Consider the following 17,263-nt stretch of genomic DNA (forward strand, 5'->3'; position numbering starts at 1 on the left):
TTTATAAATGACCAAGCACAGATTTATATCGGATGGTCATCTGTATAAATCATGAAATACATTATTTTCAATGGCTTCCTAAACATAAAATCTTTGCTTGTTCTTGTCTAAAATCTGTACCATTCCTGGGCTACTCTGAGACTACCTGAGAAGAGGAATTTCATTTTATGAATGTTAGGGACTAGCCTATTTTGTATCTGATACTGCATGCATACTCATACATGATCTCATCTTATTTTCACAACACTCTATGAGCTGGGCATCATTGCTACCACTTATTTGATTGAAAAAAAAAAAAAAAAAAGACCTGAAACTTAGGCAGGCTAAGTAACTTGCCCAGATCTGTAGCCAAAACATGGCAGATACAGAATTTATACTTAGGCCTCTCTGGGTTTCAAAGAAATACTAGTGTAGTTTCTCTGAGTCTAGCTACAGAATCTCTGAAACTGAAATGTGCTAAGGAGAAAATATTGTCTCATTCGCCTTGGTCCAAAAGGTGATATGTTTACACATAATGATTCACGCCAGTTACCAATTCAATGCAAATTCCTCTTTACTGACTGTAACATGCTAGACAACATGCAAGACACTGGAGGTGAAATGTACTGAAAAAGAGAGGTTCATGGGGCATACAGTCTGGTATCCCTATCCTATCCACCTGCTATTCCACGGTTTTGATAGCAAAAGCTTGTGAATGTGTATGTGGAACTCCACTTTACCCCTTACCACACATGCATTCACAAGTTTTCACTACTATATTAATAAGAACTTATGGAATATTTGTTGTATGCAAGAAACAGTGCCATGGTGGTAGGTACTGAGATAAAAAAACAGTTGTTTATACTCTACAAGTACCTGACGGATAGGAGGAACCTTCACCACCTACTCCTGCCTGAAGCGGAAGCTGCTGTCCAAGTAAGGTGAAGGAGTTCACCTGGGGGGGACTTGGGGCTTTACCAAGGTGATATAAAGCCAGCCCAGAACACAAGGTGAAATTATATACAGATTTAGGCAAACTAAAGACGTTCAAAAAATTCCAGTTCCATAAAGGCACATGCGTTCATTATACCCAAGTGTGTGGCTCCCATTTCTACACAAATCTTTACCTTAGTAGCAGCAGTGACAGGCCTAAAAAAATAAGGTGGAGAGAAAGATGTGAACGAACGTTTCTTCTCTTTTATTATTATTATTATTATTATTATTATTATTATTATTATTTGTAGAGACAGGGTCTCAATATGTTACCCAGGCTGGTCTCAAAGTCTTGTCCTCCCAAAGTGCTGAGATTACAGGCATGAGCCACCACACCAAGCTTGAATGTTTTTAAGTAAAACAAGCAGTAGCTTTAGTAGCTTCCTTAGAGCCCTGGCATTTGGCTACAAACAAACCTAAGTGCTGAAATGGTCAACTGCATCATGGGAGCATTTCAAACTACGGCAGAAATTAAATTACTGTAAGAAATTTATGCAAAGCTGCTGCTACAGTCTTTTGTGCAATTTATAGTTTGCATAAATAATTATAATACATTCATTTGTTTTCTCAATTCTTTTTTTTTTTTCTTACCTTGTCCTTCTGGAGTTTCACCAAAGGGATTCACTTCCACCTGAGTAGCATCAATTTTCAGGAAGAGATTATACAGCTTCGTAATTTGATCTGCAGCCTAAATGTGATCAAGTGAAATGGAATTACACCAAAGCAGTAAAAGAACATTTATTTTGCTGGATTAATGAAACCTTAAAAATAGCAAGTTATGTCTTTATTTTCAGTTAGGTTTTCTGAAGGGGAAAACAGAAAAACATAATTATTTTAATTTCCGCTGCTATTCGTTAAAAGGAATTGCTCAACTCTCCTCCAGATACCAGAAGAGACCATTATCAAGAAAACAAAATATTTTCAGTACGGCCTAAAACGTTGTTAATCTTTTTGTAAATTATCATGTCTCTATTAGCAGAGTTATGCTGCAATATAAGCTACAATCATTAATACAAACAAGCTCCATTTAAGTAAAAGGTAAACATGATTTTGAGAGTTTATAATGACTAGATTTTCCTTATTGTGCTGAAATAAAACAGTTATTATATTAATCAATCCAACCCATAATCTGTGAAACAATTACTGAGTGTCTAACGAAAATTTTTGCAAAACAGGAAGATGAAAGTGCTCAATAGTGTAGTCACTGAACAGCACAGTTCAAACTGAAAATAGCTTGTCCCAAAAGCATTAATCACAAAGGGCAAGAATATCCAAGGTCACCCTGTTATGCCCTGACTTCATTTTTCTCACTCTGCTTGAAATTCGCTCCTTCATTCATTCTTTTCAACCAACATTTCTTCACTGCCTATGACACAGCTTGCTGGTATCCTGAGAGCTGGCACTAGAAATGAGAACATGAATGAGACATGCCCCCACCCTAGAAAGCTCCTGTCAATAACATAAGGAGCATGTGATGCACAGAGCAAGAGGGTCGATCATGAAGAATTAGGTATCAGTCTCATTCCCGGCTCCATTTTCCAAGCCAAAGTTTTCCCACTGCCACATTTCACTCATTGTGCCAGCCTTGGATTATTTGCAGCAGATCCATTTTCAGTTCTTCAACTCTACTCTGTATATCAGGGAAGCTGACTCTTACAGGCTGAGTTTTCTATGTTCCTGGGTCAGCTGGTTTCCAGCTGGGGTCAGCCAATGAAAAGCAGCGGTGAGAGATGGAGGTGGGAAGAAGGGAAGAACCAGGGTACTTCCACTCCTCTATCTGGGTAGCACCTCCTCCTCTGGCTCTTGCTCCCACTGGAGAAGCCCACCAGGGTTCTAGCTTCTGTATCCAAGGTCCAGTAACACCACTGCCGCATTTTTGTTCCTAGAGCATGCGGATGGATATGCTCTAGGTTGCCTTTCTGTCCACTCTTGACGCAGTCTCGCTCTGTCGCCCAGGATGAAGTGCAGTGGCGTGATCTCGGCTCACTGCAACCTCTGCCTCCCAGGTCCACGCCATTCTCCTGCCTTAGCCTCCCGGGTAGCCGGGACTGAAGGCGCCTGCCACCACGCCCGGCCAATTTTTTCTATTTTTAGTACAGACAGGGTTCCACCGTGTTAGCCAGGATGGTCTCGATCTCCTGACCTCGTGATCCACCCGCCTCGGCCTCCCAAAGAGCTGGAATTACAGGCGTGAGCCACCGCGCCGGCCCTGTCTACTTTTAAACTACTCAGCTCTTGCAGCACCTATGAACACATCCCTAAAGTAAATCCCCGCTGGTGTAAATATTGCAGGTGGTTCCAGATTTGACTGAAGGATTCCAGATTTAATTCATGCTATGTTAATGTATTTTATGTTTACCTACAAACGTCTTTAAATCCAAATTTGAGGCCCAGTAGATATAAAAGAACCCACATAATGAGTATGATTACATATTTTTAATATTAAATATTTGTATGGGTAGATAACACATGTATATGATACAAAATTCCCAAAGAACTTAAGGGTTTTCCCTGATTGTACCATTCAACCACACGGGCCGCCAGTGGCAGCACACTCATAAATGTGTCCTTCATCTGAGAGATATTCTATGCCTAAGACAGTATGCATTCTTCCTTCATCTGTCTTAAAAAGGCAAACTTGTTCCTACGCCTCATTTCTTTACTTAACAGATTTTTAGAGACACTTCATCAGCAACACAGGTAGATCAATCGTATCCTTTTAATTGACTAAATAATATCTTACTGTATTGATGTGCTATAATTCCTTTAACCTTTCACTTAAATAATGATCATTTGCATTGTTTCTAACAGGTTGACATTACAGCACTGTCTTATGTATCTCTGGATATTTAACATACACTTGATTAAACATTTGTAGGATAAACTACCCAGAGTGAAGCAAAAAGGACTATAGCCATTTTAAACATCAAAAGATGCTGCTAAATTTTTTTTTTTTTTTTTTTTTTTTGAGACGGAGTCTTGCTCTGTTGCCAGGCTTGACTGCAGTGGCGCGATCTGGGCTCACTGCAACCTGCACCTCCTGGGTTTAAGCGATTCCCCTGCCTCAGCTTCCCAAGTAGCTAGGACTAGAGGCGTGCCACCAAGCCCGGCAATTTTTTTGTTATTTTAGTAGAGACGGGTTTTCACCATGTTGGCCAGGATGGTCTCGATCTCCTGACCTCGTGATCCACCCGCCTTAGCCTCCCAAAGTGCTGGGATTACAGGCGTGAGCTACCACGCCCAGCCTAAATTGTTCTTGATAGAAGTCATCCCTGATTTCCACTCCTAAAAAGTGAAAATTTGATCAGAGACACTATTTTCCAATTCATTATCATTAGCCATTTGTATCTCTGCCAGTGGGTTAGGTAAAAAAGGGTATCTCACTGATATGGTTGGGCTCTGTGTCCCCACCCAAATCTTACCTTGAATTGTAATAATTCCCACGTGTTGCAAGAGGGACCCAGGGGGAGGTAACTGAATCATGGGGACAGGATTTTCCCATGCTGTTCTCATGATAGTGAATAAGTCTCACAAGATCTGGTGGTTTTATAAAGGGGGTTTCCCCTGCACAAGCTCTCTTGCCTGCACCATGCAAGAAGTCCCTTCCCTATTCCTTCGTCTTCCACCATGATTGTGAGGCTTCCCCAGCCATGTGGAACTATGAGTAAATTAAACCTCTTTCCTTCTTCTTTTTTTTTTTTTTTTTAATTATACTTTAAGTTCTAGGGTACATGTGCATAACGTGCAGGTTTGTTACATATGTATACTTGTGCCATCTTGGTGTGCTGCACCCATCAACTCGTCAGCACCCATCAATTCGTCATTTATATCAGGTATAACTCCCAATGAAATCCCTCCCCCCTCCCCCCTCCCCATGATAGGCCCCAATGTGTGATGTTCCCCTTCCCGAGTCCAAGTGATCTCATTGTTCAGTTCCCACATGTGAGAACATGCGGTGTTTGGTTTTCTGTTCTTGTGATAGTTTGCTAAGAATGATGGTTTCCAGATGCATCCATGTCCCTACAAAGGACGCAAACCCATCCTTTTTCATGGCTGCATAATATTCCATGGTGTATATGTGCCACATTTTCTTAATCCAGTCTGTCACAGATGGACATTTGGGTTGATTCCAAGTCTTTGCTATTGTGAATAGTGCCGCAATAAACATACATGTGCATGTGTCTTTATAGCAGCATGATTTATAATCCTTTGGGTATATACCCAGTAGTGGGATGGCTGGGTCATATGGTACATGTAGTTTTAGATCCTTGAGGAATCGCCATACTGTTTTCCATAATGGTTGAAACCTCTTTCCTTCTTAAATTACCCAGTCTCAGTGATGTCTTTACTATCAGTGTGAGAACAAATGAGTACACTCACATATAGTTTTAATTTTAATTTATTTTATTATGAATGAGTTTGTACATCATTCTATGAGTTTAAGAGATATCTTATTTTTTTCTGTGAATTTTGCCTATTTTCCTGTTGAGATTTTGATCTCTTTCTAATTTATAGGAAGTGTGTGTGTGTGTGTGTGTGTGTGTACACACAATAGAGTCTTGCTTTGTCACCCAGACTGGAGTGTACTGGCACAATCATGGCTCACTGCAGCCTTGAACTCCTGGGCTCAGATGATCCTCCCACCTCAGCCTTTCAAATAGCTGGACTACAGGCACATGCCACTAGGCTCAGCTAATTTTTTTAGTTTAATTTCTTCTAGAGATGGGGGTCTTGCTATGTTACCCAGGCTGCTCTTGAATTCCTGGTCTCAAGTAATCCTCCTACCTCAGCCCCTTTAACATTTACCTTTTGAACATGCTTTTGTTAGTCTTGCCACATGGAAATTTCATAATAATGTCACTCTTATATGGCTTCTGGCTTTGTGTCAGACTTTTAAAAGGCTAGTCCCATTCTGAGAATATTTTTTAAAATTCTCCCATCATTTTTTCTAGTATTCTTTATAATTTCTTTATTTAATGTTTCCATTTTTTTAATCCAAATAAAATTTGAATTAAAGTGTGAAGCCAGCAAATACTTCACTGCTGAATATTTTTCGTATTTTAGGGGGTTTTCTAGGTCATCAATGTGAGCTTGCAAGGTGAGTTGCATGGGGCAGACATCTTATGTATCCTGGGCACTTTGGCATCCACTGTTGTCATACAACCTCTGTAGAGTCAATACTCGATAAATATTGGTTGAATTAAAGATTAATTCAATTCTGAGGGGGACTACATAATAGAAATAACTTCTAGGTACATATATATATATGTATAATCTAATCCAGCTACTTCAAAACTTTTTTAAAAACTGTGATAAAATATACAAAACATAAAATTCACCATTTCTCAACCATTTTTAAGTGTCTACACAGTTCTGCAGGGTCAAGTTGGTATATTCACATTGTTGTGCAACCAATCTCTAGAACTTCTTAATCCTCCCTCACTCTGTATCGCTAAACAAACTCCCGTTCTCCTCTTACCGTTCTCCTCTTACCGCAGCCTCTGGTAACATCATGATAACATCATGGTAGCATGGTAACATCATGCTATTTTGTGTCTATAAATTTGACTATTCTAGATAGCATCTCTCTCTCTGTCTCGCTCTCCATCTCCCCATATATATACATACACATACACACACACACTCCTCTCTCTATATATACACACATATGTATCTCCATATATATCTGCATATATATGTATAGATATCTATAGATAGCAGACATATAGATATTAGAGATATCTAGATACATACATACACAAAATAAAGGATATGCATATATACATACACTAGATACCTGTGGAATCATCCAGTGTTTGTCTTTTTGTGACTGGCTTATTTCACTTAACACAATATCCTCAAGCCCCATCCATACTGCAGCATGTGTCAGAATCTTCTTTTACAAGGTTCAGTAAAGTTCCATTATAGTATATACCACATTTTGTTTATGAATTCATCCACAGATATACACTTAAACTGTTTCAGAACTTCTTAAGCCTACACCAACTTTGTTTAGTACAAGCCTGCATTTTCCACACATTAATCCCATTGTAATTATACATTAGCACAGCATTTTGGGGATATTTTCTGTTTTAATTTTTACTGTTGTGCAAAGCCAGACTATAATTTTTTGAGCAAGACTAAAACATAATTTGATCTTGGAGATATCTCCAAACCAAGCTGGTTCTCCCTTGTAGCTCTCACAATGACAAACCTTTGTAAGATATCTTATTCCAGAGGCTATACACTAAATGGTTATAAGGGCTAGGCGGACAGAATGTGTAAGTATGACCAGGTGTGACAGGGAATGGCATGGCATGTGGCAAGTTGAAATTAGCTTTCCTGCTTTCTACATGGGTTCAAATGTTTAAAATAAGCACAGGTCAAAGAGAACATTCTCCTGGTCAACTTGCAGTCAGTCGCTTACTATTGCCATCTACTTTCTCAGCTCATAACCACTGTGTACAAAGGTTTTCTGCACTTTTGCCACCAATTGTTATTTTGTTAAGCAATTTTTAAAAATTAAAATCTGTAAAATCAAATATATGTACATGAAAACCTGACAAGTTTATAAAAATCTTTAAAAATGTCTTAACAGGAGCATAATGAGGAAGGGCCTCAGAACCGTGCAGGCACAGTTGTGCACTGCATCACCAAGATATCGTTCCCAAAGTCTACTCCATCATGCCTGGCCACTCCACCCTCGACCCTCCACCCAGCAGAATATGACATATCCCTGGAAACCCAGCGGGTGCGAGCCGAGCGGTTGGCCATAAGAGCCCAGCTGAAACGAGAGAGTACTTGCTTCAGTATAACGACCCTAACCGTTGACAGCTCATTGAAGATCCTGCCTTGATTTGTTGGACTTATGCAAGATCAGCAAATGTCTATCCTAATTTCACCCCTAAAAACTCACTCTTGGGAGCTTTGTGTGGAATTAGGCACCTCTTCTTCTCGTATTATGTTTTCAAAACTGACAGGGATACGAAAGAAAAAATTATCCAGGAAGGAAAATTGGATCGAACATTTAACATCTCATATTAAGTCTGGCAATGATGACTATGTGTATTCTTGCTGAAATAAATTGCCTATTAATCAAAACAAAGTCTCAACAGGTTAAGAATTTTAAATATCTTTCCTGCATTCCAGAAATTATCATCAATATTCACATATGGCTCTCAAATCTAGCCAGAAGTACAAACCACTTCAAGAGGTGTTAGTGATCTTACACTGACTTGGAGCATCCGATCTTTCATCAGCCTAAATCCTAGAGGCACATGTTGACAATTCATGGCACTCATGTTTTCAGAAACTAACAGTATAGATGATAATTAAGACACATTTGACAAACTTGTAAGTTTCAGTCATATGATAGACCCCCTTTATCCTCAGTTTCCCTTTCTGTGGTTTTAGTTACCCATGATCTACTGTGGGTCCAATTTATTAAATGAGAAGGACAAAATTATGGACTAAGATCCTTGGATGGAACACAGCACTAAAGTCACTGACAGATTACAACCTCTACAGCCACACTTTGATGAATTAAAAAGAAAGAGACAAACTTCTAATTATGATGTTCTTCTAAAATGTTATCGTGAAAAACCTTCAACTATCCAGGATCCCCGACCATTGACATTATCTGTTCCTGACATCCAGCCATTGACACCCATGGCTTGATGATCCACGATCATCCAAAGTAGATTTCCCTCCTGAATTACTGCCAGAAGGTCATGAGTAGCCCAATGCTACATTGTAATGCTCCCATCACTAACCCCAGGTCTTACCATGTAGATATTGTATCATCTCACATCATCGCAAGAAGGGTGAGTACAGTACAATGAGATATTTTGAGAAAGAGACCATATTCGCATCACTTTTATTACAGTATATTGCTATTGTTCTATGTTATTATTGTTAATATCTTACTGTACCTAATTTATAAGTTAAACTTTATCCTAACTATAGATATCCAGAAAAAAAGAGTATATATAGGGTTTGGTAGCAGGTAAGCTTCAGGCATCCACTGGAGGTCTTGGAACGTATCCTCTACAGATAAGGGGGAACTACTATGTTAAGCTTTTCTATGTCTTAACGTTTTTCAACAAATTCTCACAGAAATAGACTTTAGTTGGGAACAAATACTTTGTAATTTTATGTAAAGTAAAATATCATCTTTATTTTTGTTATGTCTAATATTAATCACATTTTAGAGACAACAGGCATGAGTCACAGGAACGATAATAATTTTACAAGACTATCATCTTACATGATATTCAGCCATGAGTGAGGTACCTCCAAATGCCTAAACCACATCCTAGATGAAAATTAAGTAACTTTCAAAGTCACACTGAACCTAAGGGGCCTCTAAGATACAATTTTTTAGGAAAAGATCATTGATGATTGTTTAAATGTTTTCCCTTCTACACTGTCCCATCTGCTCATTGTACACTGGCTCTCTAGAGCATTTCACTAACCCCACAGCTTGAGCAAGCCCCATAAAGCAGAGATTCCCAAGCCTACAACTCCAGTGCACAGCTTTCCCTGAGCTCCCAAGCCACATATCCCTTCTACTGTAGAAATACACTTACATGTCCCTAGATGAACAACTTCCAACATGTCTACAGCTGAGGTCAACCTCTCTCTCCCTCTGCCCCTGCTCTCTCCTTCACATTCCTTTATCCATCCCTCTTCCTGTATCCTCTCAGCCAGCAGGCAGATGTCTACTGGTCTGTGAGCCCCTGAGGAACAATGGTTATTTTTCATTGTCTCTGTTCCCCCAGGGCACAACAGCCTGAGCAGTACCCAATCAGTGCTCACTCCAAGCTGCTGAGAAAGTGAAGATTTAAAGCCTTTCACGGAGTTAGTAGTGAAAAAAGAAAAAAACAAATTAAAACATTTTATTTCCTTTCCTCGATAAATTAATTCAAAGGTATACTGACAATATGGCCACTTACTGACCCCTGAGTTCTCACATTTTCATCTTCCTTCTGTAGGTAACTCATTTAAAACCTAGAGTGTTTCAGGTACTAGGAAAACAAGAGTAAGCTATTTTAAGAGCTATAAATAACTCTTAATTTTCTCTTATAATATGTAGTGAGGCAGGAGTATCTTGTGTGTACATTATACTGTTATTAACTTCTCTAGAAATCTCTATTATGTTCACCTCCTGAGCTTTTAAATATGTGGTCAGTAGATTTTGCCCAGTCCAGATTTATTTTTCTGTTATGAAAAGCCACCTATTGCTGAGTCTCTAGGAACCTCTTCAAAGTGGACAACTAGATGTGTTGTTTCACCTAGTCAGGCACACGACAAATGTTTCTTGGGCAATAAAAACACATGCCAAGCACTTTGCCAGCTGCTGGCAACACAGCATTGAGTAGGATGGACAAAGTCCTTGCCGTGGTAAAGATTAGGATCTAGCAAAGGTGACTGCAAATAAATAAGAGAAACAGAGATGTCCAAAGTGATATGGAGGAGGCAGACAGGGTAACTGCACACATTCTGGAGCTGACTGCTGGACAGTGCAGCTAGACCACAGCGGCTGTATGGAAAACGGGCTCTTGGTGACCAGCACTGCCACAGGAGAAGCCCCTTAATAAACATCAAATGAATGGCTAATGTAGCTGGTATCCTCATTTGCAGGAGATGAAACCAACCACTGTAGCACATATTCAGGAATCTTCCAGTATCTTCCTTTCAACAGATCACTTTCCTGGCATCTTTTTGCTAGTCTCAGAAATGGCAATTAGTTCCTCTAACTGTCCATTGAATCCTGGCCCTTTCTCTCTCATCCTGCGGTTTAGTTCCAGATGACCCTGTCCCATTCTACCATCTTCAATCTTTTGCTTTCAAAGTGAGCCTTTATTCATTTTCAAGTAAGTAGTTTCTCTTCATTAGAGCATATATATTTTTTAAAACTTTATTCTGCTTTACCCCTCTTTGACTTGCCTACTGTTGTCATTAAACTTCCAGAGAGAGTCAATCGAAAGAAAAAGACAAGACAGAAAGAAAAGAGTGCATCATCTACTGTCTTATGGGAATAGTACTGCCTAACCAAAGGACATACTCTGTAACCTCTCCATAAAGTCCCAGGCCAGAGAACATACACACACACACACATGCACACAATCTAGGGCCATTAAGGTGGCCTCTCTGAGTAACAGAGGAAGGAAAAAGTAAGTTTATCTGATTTAGCTGTGGGACTAGGAAGCTTGCCCTGCTGGACACATAATCAGGTGCCATGGGCTGGACCAAAGGCAGAGCAGGGCACAATGCTAAGACAGATTCTGTTGATCAATAGCTCTGAGGTCAATGTTTTCGTCTTTGAAGCCAAGGGATATTACTACAAAACTGGCATATTTTAAGCTGTTCTCAATAAAATATCAACTTTATGCCATCAATATTCATTTCAAATGCCCATTGGCTATGAAAGAATAGCAATTAGCTAAATAACATATATTATTAATATTAATACCAATAAGAACGGACCTTTATGGAGCACTATAATAAGGACTTTCACACATTATTCTACTGAATCCCCACAATAAGCCTCTCATGAGTTGTCATCATTCCCATTTTATAGAAGATGAAACTAAAGTTTGAATGAGCTGAATCACACACCTACCTGCCAGGTGGCTAAGTACCAGCAGTGCTACAGAAAAAATACAGATTACCATCCATCATAAAGTGTATGTGTCCACATGCAATACACAGGCACACACATACCAAAATACATTCAAAGACACATCATAAACATCCTCTTTTAAAACATCAGGGAAATATTTTTCTTCATCATAAACAGCTGGAAGGAAAAATTAGAAAACAATAAATAATCCTGTTTCCTGGTAATCACAAACACTAGAGGCAATTAAGCAAGTTCCCAAATGTTTTCTGAAACAAGTCAGACACACCATCCCCCAATGGCTTATATACCTGGCTTTTCAAAGGCCCAACGAAGCCTAGATTTTCTGCCATCCGCTGAGCTTGGCTGTCCTTTATTCCTTCAAAAATGTCAATTTGCTCCTAGTAAAAATAAATCAAATAAACAAAATTCAGACCGTCAACTGAGAAGATTTACAACCTCAAAAGAAAATGCTTCGTATTTATTTGCAAATGAGTAATTAAAGTGTGGCACCTATCCAGAGATCTCTGAGCAGGGCTACCGCAGATGCCTGTAGGGTATGTTTTAATTAGCAGACCATCTATAAAACAGCTCTTCCAAAAACTATATAATTCTTCATGGTGGCATGCTGACAAGAAACTCTGATGCCAGTTTTCACTTTTAATTACTATACAGATGGCATTGACGAATATTTAGTCAGTTAATTTTTATGACATCTTTTGGAAGACCTCCAAAGTGAGGTTTTCCTGCCTACTATTAGTTAAGTTTAAAGCCTGTCATAGATAGGTTAAATATTACTTTATGATTTAAGCACTCTATTGATGATAATGATTACTGATACCTTAGCTCTACAAAATGCTATTGTCTCAAAGACACTGAGCACTGTCATTATACATTATTTCATGCATCCTCTTAACAAATGGAATGGCCTGCTTTAAATAATGTGAACTTTGAAAACAGCTAGGTGTTATTGGTAAGTCTGCATGTAAAGTCTCAATTCAGTTTCCAAGGTAATTAACTTAAATATATAACATTAGTGAAATTATTTTAAAAGCAATCACAGAAGTATGAGTACAGTAGGTCTTCAAATAACATTACTTCATTCAAGGTCGTTTTGTTATAAGGTTGAGAAAAAAAACAAATCAATTCCCAGCCAAGGCCACTGTCTGTGTGGAGTCTACAAATTCCCCTCTTGTCTGAGTAGGTTTTCTCTGGGTCCCCCGGTTTTCTCCCACATGCCAAATCTGTACATGTTAGGTCAACCGGTTTGTATACACAGTCCCAGTCTGAGTGGGTGTGGGTGTGATGTGGGTGCGGGTGTGGTGTGTGAGTGTGCTCTGCAATGGGATGGTGTCCCATCCATAGTGGGTTCTTTCCTTGCATCCTGTGCTCTAGCCATCAGAGACCCTGAGCTGGAATAACTGGATAAATAATTACCTTACTTGTTTTTATGAAATCTTTCTGAAATGTATACATAGCTCCTATTTATTTTAAAGTGTAACATTAGAAGTGTGTTGGTCTTTATTTAGGAGTTGCATGATGTTTTTGTGAGCAGAAATATGCCATAGGAACTTAACTCTTGTTTGTATCAATTAGCCTATGTATAGTAACATTGGTTTCCTTATACATCGTTTCCATTCAAGTTGAAGTTTCCAAGAACCTGTTGAGGATGCTAAGTGGGTGTTTATTGTACATTATTCAGACAAAGAGATTTAAGAAATAAAATCTCCCCTTTTCAAAGGGAAACAAAAAATCATTTTCTAAAAGAAATAATGAATGTTTCTGGTGGAAAATTTTAATGCAATTTTGACCCCAAGAACCCAGATTAAAAACTTGAATTTTAGTTCTGAAAACTTATGTTTTTCTCCTTATAGCTGAGGTAGGTTAAGAAGCACTTAATACATATCACCTCATTTAATCCTTATAATCCCACAGGGTAGAAATCACCCCATGTTCATTTTACTGATTTAAAAATGAGGTTTCGAGACTTCGAGAAACTTGTGCTCTGATTAAATCTGATCTCACATCTCTGACTTGAAACTAATCTTAATATCAATAAATGAGTCAAGATTTCAAGGATTGAAAAAAACTGACAGAATCTGGACTTCATAAAGATTCTAGTTTACATCAACAGTACTGAGAGATCTCAAGGCAGTTTCTAGTACATCTACTAAAAGAGAACTCATTCATCTCCTAGGAGAGAATTTCTAGATCATATATAATATTAAATGAAAGAGAGTTAACCATGAGAAATGAAAATATAGCAGTTCTCTCCCATTGGTTAATTCTTGAGGAAGATTGGATGGAAAGGAATCAGAGAGGAAGAAAAGGCAGGAAGAAGGAAAGAAGGAAGGGTGGCAAAAGCAAAGATAAAAAGTCCTTGAACACTAAATACCTTGATTCCACCCAACTTTCAACTGGATACCTAGAAAGAAAAAGGGCTCAATATCTTCATACCTTAAATTGTAGAAACAGATTTATTGCTCCTGGCCTTAGACTCCACATTAAATATTTAACACCTTCTACAATAACAATCAATTAATAGCAGGTAGCCAGGAATTTAAACATACCTTAAAAATGAGCTCTGGGTTTGAAGCAGCCACCTCTTCAATGTCGACGCCCCCCTGAGGGCTGCCCACCAGCACGGGGCCATTGCAGGACCGGTCCATCAGAATTGCCAGGTAAGTTTCTCTGGAAATGTCTAAGGCTTCAGCAACCATCACCTACCACATTAGTGGGAAAGTCAAATTAATTCAGCATTAAGCTGATTTCTACTTGGAAATCTATACAAACTTGCTACACCAATCAAACGGCTTCATTTTCAGGCTCTTAAAGCCCAGTGAGTGAGTTTGCAGAGCTTTGAGAGTTCTGCTCTCATGGTGCACACAATGCCCATTTTCACCTCCTTAATTGATCCTGTTAACCTGTTCAAGTGACACGTATTTGGTTTGCCTCAAGGAACCTTCCCACTTAAATCTTCTTTTTTTCCTTCCTCAAGAAACTGTGTCACTTAAGAAATACTCTAGAGAAGTGGCTGTTATTTTAATTTGAGATATTAACAGTATATATATATAATATATATTACTACACTGACTTTTCTCACATTTCTCTGGTGGAAAACCAAGTATCATGGCCACAGTCGGATTCTTTTTACAATATGTCTGATGCTTCATAGGTTTGTATATTTCTGTCTCTTTGATTACTATATTTTATCTTGTTTTATACTTTCTTTTAATTTACAAACAGAATATTTACTTGTTCAAAAATAATGGAAACAATACCAAAAATATATAAACGAGAAAGTGAAAGCAGCCCCCTGCCGCATAGCTCTACCTCAAACAAACCCCTCGGGCCCCAGAAGTCAGCACAGATATGGGCCTAGCAGGAACCTTTGTGATAACTAGAAAAACGCACCCCTTCCTCTGGGAGTATGTGGTCACTTGCCAGGACCATGACTGGGCAAGGGACAAGTGGGATGGAAGAATGTCATTCAATTCCACGAGTGAGTGGGGACTCACTGCCCCAGCGAGGTGTCCTTTTGCTCTGTAGGACTTGAACTGCATGTTATAGCCCCACCGGGAAAACCACTGCTAACATTCTAGTCCTTTTCTATGTATCTGCAAGTATTGCAGTAATGGAATCATCAGGAAGCATATTATACACACTAGGATGCCTTTCTTTTTTTAAATCTCTTTTTTTTTTTTTTTTAAGACAGAGTCTCATTCCGTCACCCAGGCTGTAGTGCAGTGGCACTATCTCAGCTCACTACAACCTCCGCCTCCCTGCAACCTCTGCCTCCCATGTTCAAGCGATTCTCATGCCTCAGCCTCCCGAGTAGCTCGGCTTACAGGTACCTGCCACCATGCTTGGCTAATTTTTGTATTTTTAGTTGAGACAGGGATTCACCATGTTGGCCAGGCTGGTCTTGAACTGTTGACCTCAAGTGATCTACCTGCCTCGGCCTCCCAAACTGCTGGGATTATAGACATAAGCCACCACGCCTAGCCTCTTTTTTAAAATCTTAATACTACAACTTAAATATCTTGCTAAGGTCTTCTCTCTTCATTGTGATTACATGGTACTTATATGACAATATTTATTTAACCATGTTCCTGCTTTTATTTGTTTTTATTATTATTATTATTTTGAGACAATCTTGCTGTGTTGCTCTCAGGCTGGAGTGCAATGGCACAACCATGGCTCACTGGAGCCTTGACCTCCCAGACGCAAACGATTCTCTCACCTCAGCCTCCTGAGTAGCCGAAACTACAGGCATCGTGCCTCCATACCCACCTAATTTTTGCTTTACTTTTTGTAGAGATGGGGTCTCGCTATGTTGCCCAGGCTGGTCTCAAACTCCTAGATTCAAGCAATGCACTCACCTCGGCCTCCCAAAGTGTTGGGATTACAGGCACGAGTCATGGTTCCTGGCCCGCTGATAGACATTTACATGAACTTCAATTTTCCTAAAATGCTACTTTCCTAAAATGTGAGTATTTTTGTACATATATCTTTATTCATTACTTTTAGTATCCCTGTAGATAAGTACCCTAAAAGTGAAATGTCTACGTTTTAAACTGTGAATATTTAAAATTTTGATAAGTACTGTCCAAGTGCTTGAGAGAGGTTGTTCCAACTTATACACCTAAAGAGAACAGTGAAAGATGTCTTGGGTGTTTAAAGAATATAAAAATAATCCCATAAATAATCAGTAATAGATGTGAAAACAATGAAAGCAGTTACACTGCTTTTCTTTTTTTTTGAGACAGAGTGTCGCTCTGTTGCCCAGGCTGGAGTGCAGTGACGCGATCTCAGTTCACTGCAAGCTCTGCTTCCCGGGTCCACACCATTCTCCTGCCTCAGCCTCCCAAGTAGCTGGGACTACAGGCACCCGCCACCACGCCCAGCTAATTTTCTGTATTTTTAGTAGAGAGGGGGTTTCACCATGGTCTCAATCTCCTGACCTCGTGATCGGTCCACCTGGGCCTCCAAAGTGCTCAGATTATAGGCGTTAGCCACCGCGCCTGGCCACACTGCTTTTCTTACAAGTAGTTTGGTGATGGGTTCCACAAAAAAAGTTACAGATTAAGGATTAAGTAGCATTAGATTTTAACTACTCAGATACCACAAAAATACTTAAGTTTTAGGTCACATGAAATGGGATAAATATATGATGATCTAAAAAGCTATAATGGAATGAATACAGAACTCCTCTTTTTCAAACTTTTTTTGAATTTATCAATAGTTAAAAATAAAACATACAGGTCCTCCTATTGATTTATCAGAAATGGAAGTTCATAAGTATATAAAAACTATTTCTCAGCACACAGTGTTAGAATTAGCACAGAACCATTCTGATTTAAAGTTGATTTTTCTCACCAACAATGAAGGTCAAACCATCAGTCAGTACTCAATTCTCTCAGCCTTCAGGCTGCCTGAAACCATCAATTCTTTCAGAATTTCTGATTGAGGAGCAGGACAATATTTGAAGCAAAAACACTTAGCCCTATTCTTTCCTTATAAAATACAATAACAACTTGTCATTTATAGAAATAACAAAGTTTACCTTTCTAAGCATCAACATTAATATAAACATTTTAAGAAATTAAGATAGTCATTTCTTCTAAAACTTTCTCTAGAAGAGAAAGCTGTTTTAAGAAATTTGGCACA

At 38.9% G+C, this 17,263-nt stretch overlaps 1 protein-coding gene and 1 pseudogene across 1 annotated transcript in view; one reads left to right on the plus strand and one right to left on the minus strand.

Annotated features, from left to right (window-relative positions):
• Window positions 1-17,263, minus strand: part of SUCLG2 (succinate-CoA ligase GDP-forming subunit beta) — a 286,300-nt gene that overhangs the window by 119,424 nt on the left and 149,613 nt on the right. The window contains exons 5-7 of the mRNA XM_033210388.1: window positions 14,164-14,316; window positions 11,905-11,994; window positions 1,564-1,660 (exon numbers count right to left, since the gene is read on the minus strand). Of these exons, the coding sequence (XP_033066279.1) occupies window positions 1,564-1,660; window positions 11,905-11,994; window positions 14,164-14,316 (340 nt within the window). The remainder of the gene's footprint in view (window positions 1-1,563; window positions 1,661-11,904; window positions 11,995-14,163; window positions 14,317-17,263) is intronic.
• Window positions 7,224-8,067, plus strand: LOC117084509 (annotated as a pseudogene).

The sequence above is a fragment of the Trachypithecus francoisi genome, unplaced genomic scaffold (genome assembly GCF_009764315.1).
Source record: "Trachypithecus francoisi isolate TF-2019V2 unplaced genomic scaffold, Tfra_2.0 Lachesis_group0, whole genome shotgun sequence".
Classification (NCBI taxonomy): domain Eukaryota; kingdom Metazoa; phylum Chordata; class Mammalia; order Primates; family Cercopithecidae; genus Trachypithecus; species Trachypithecus francoisi.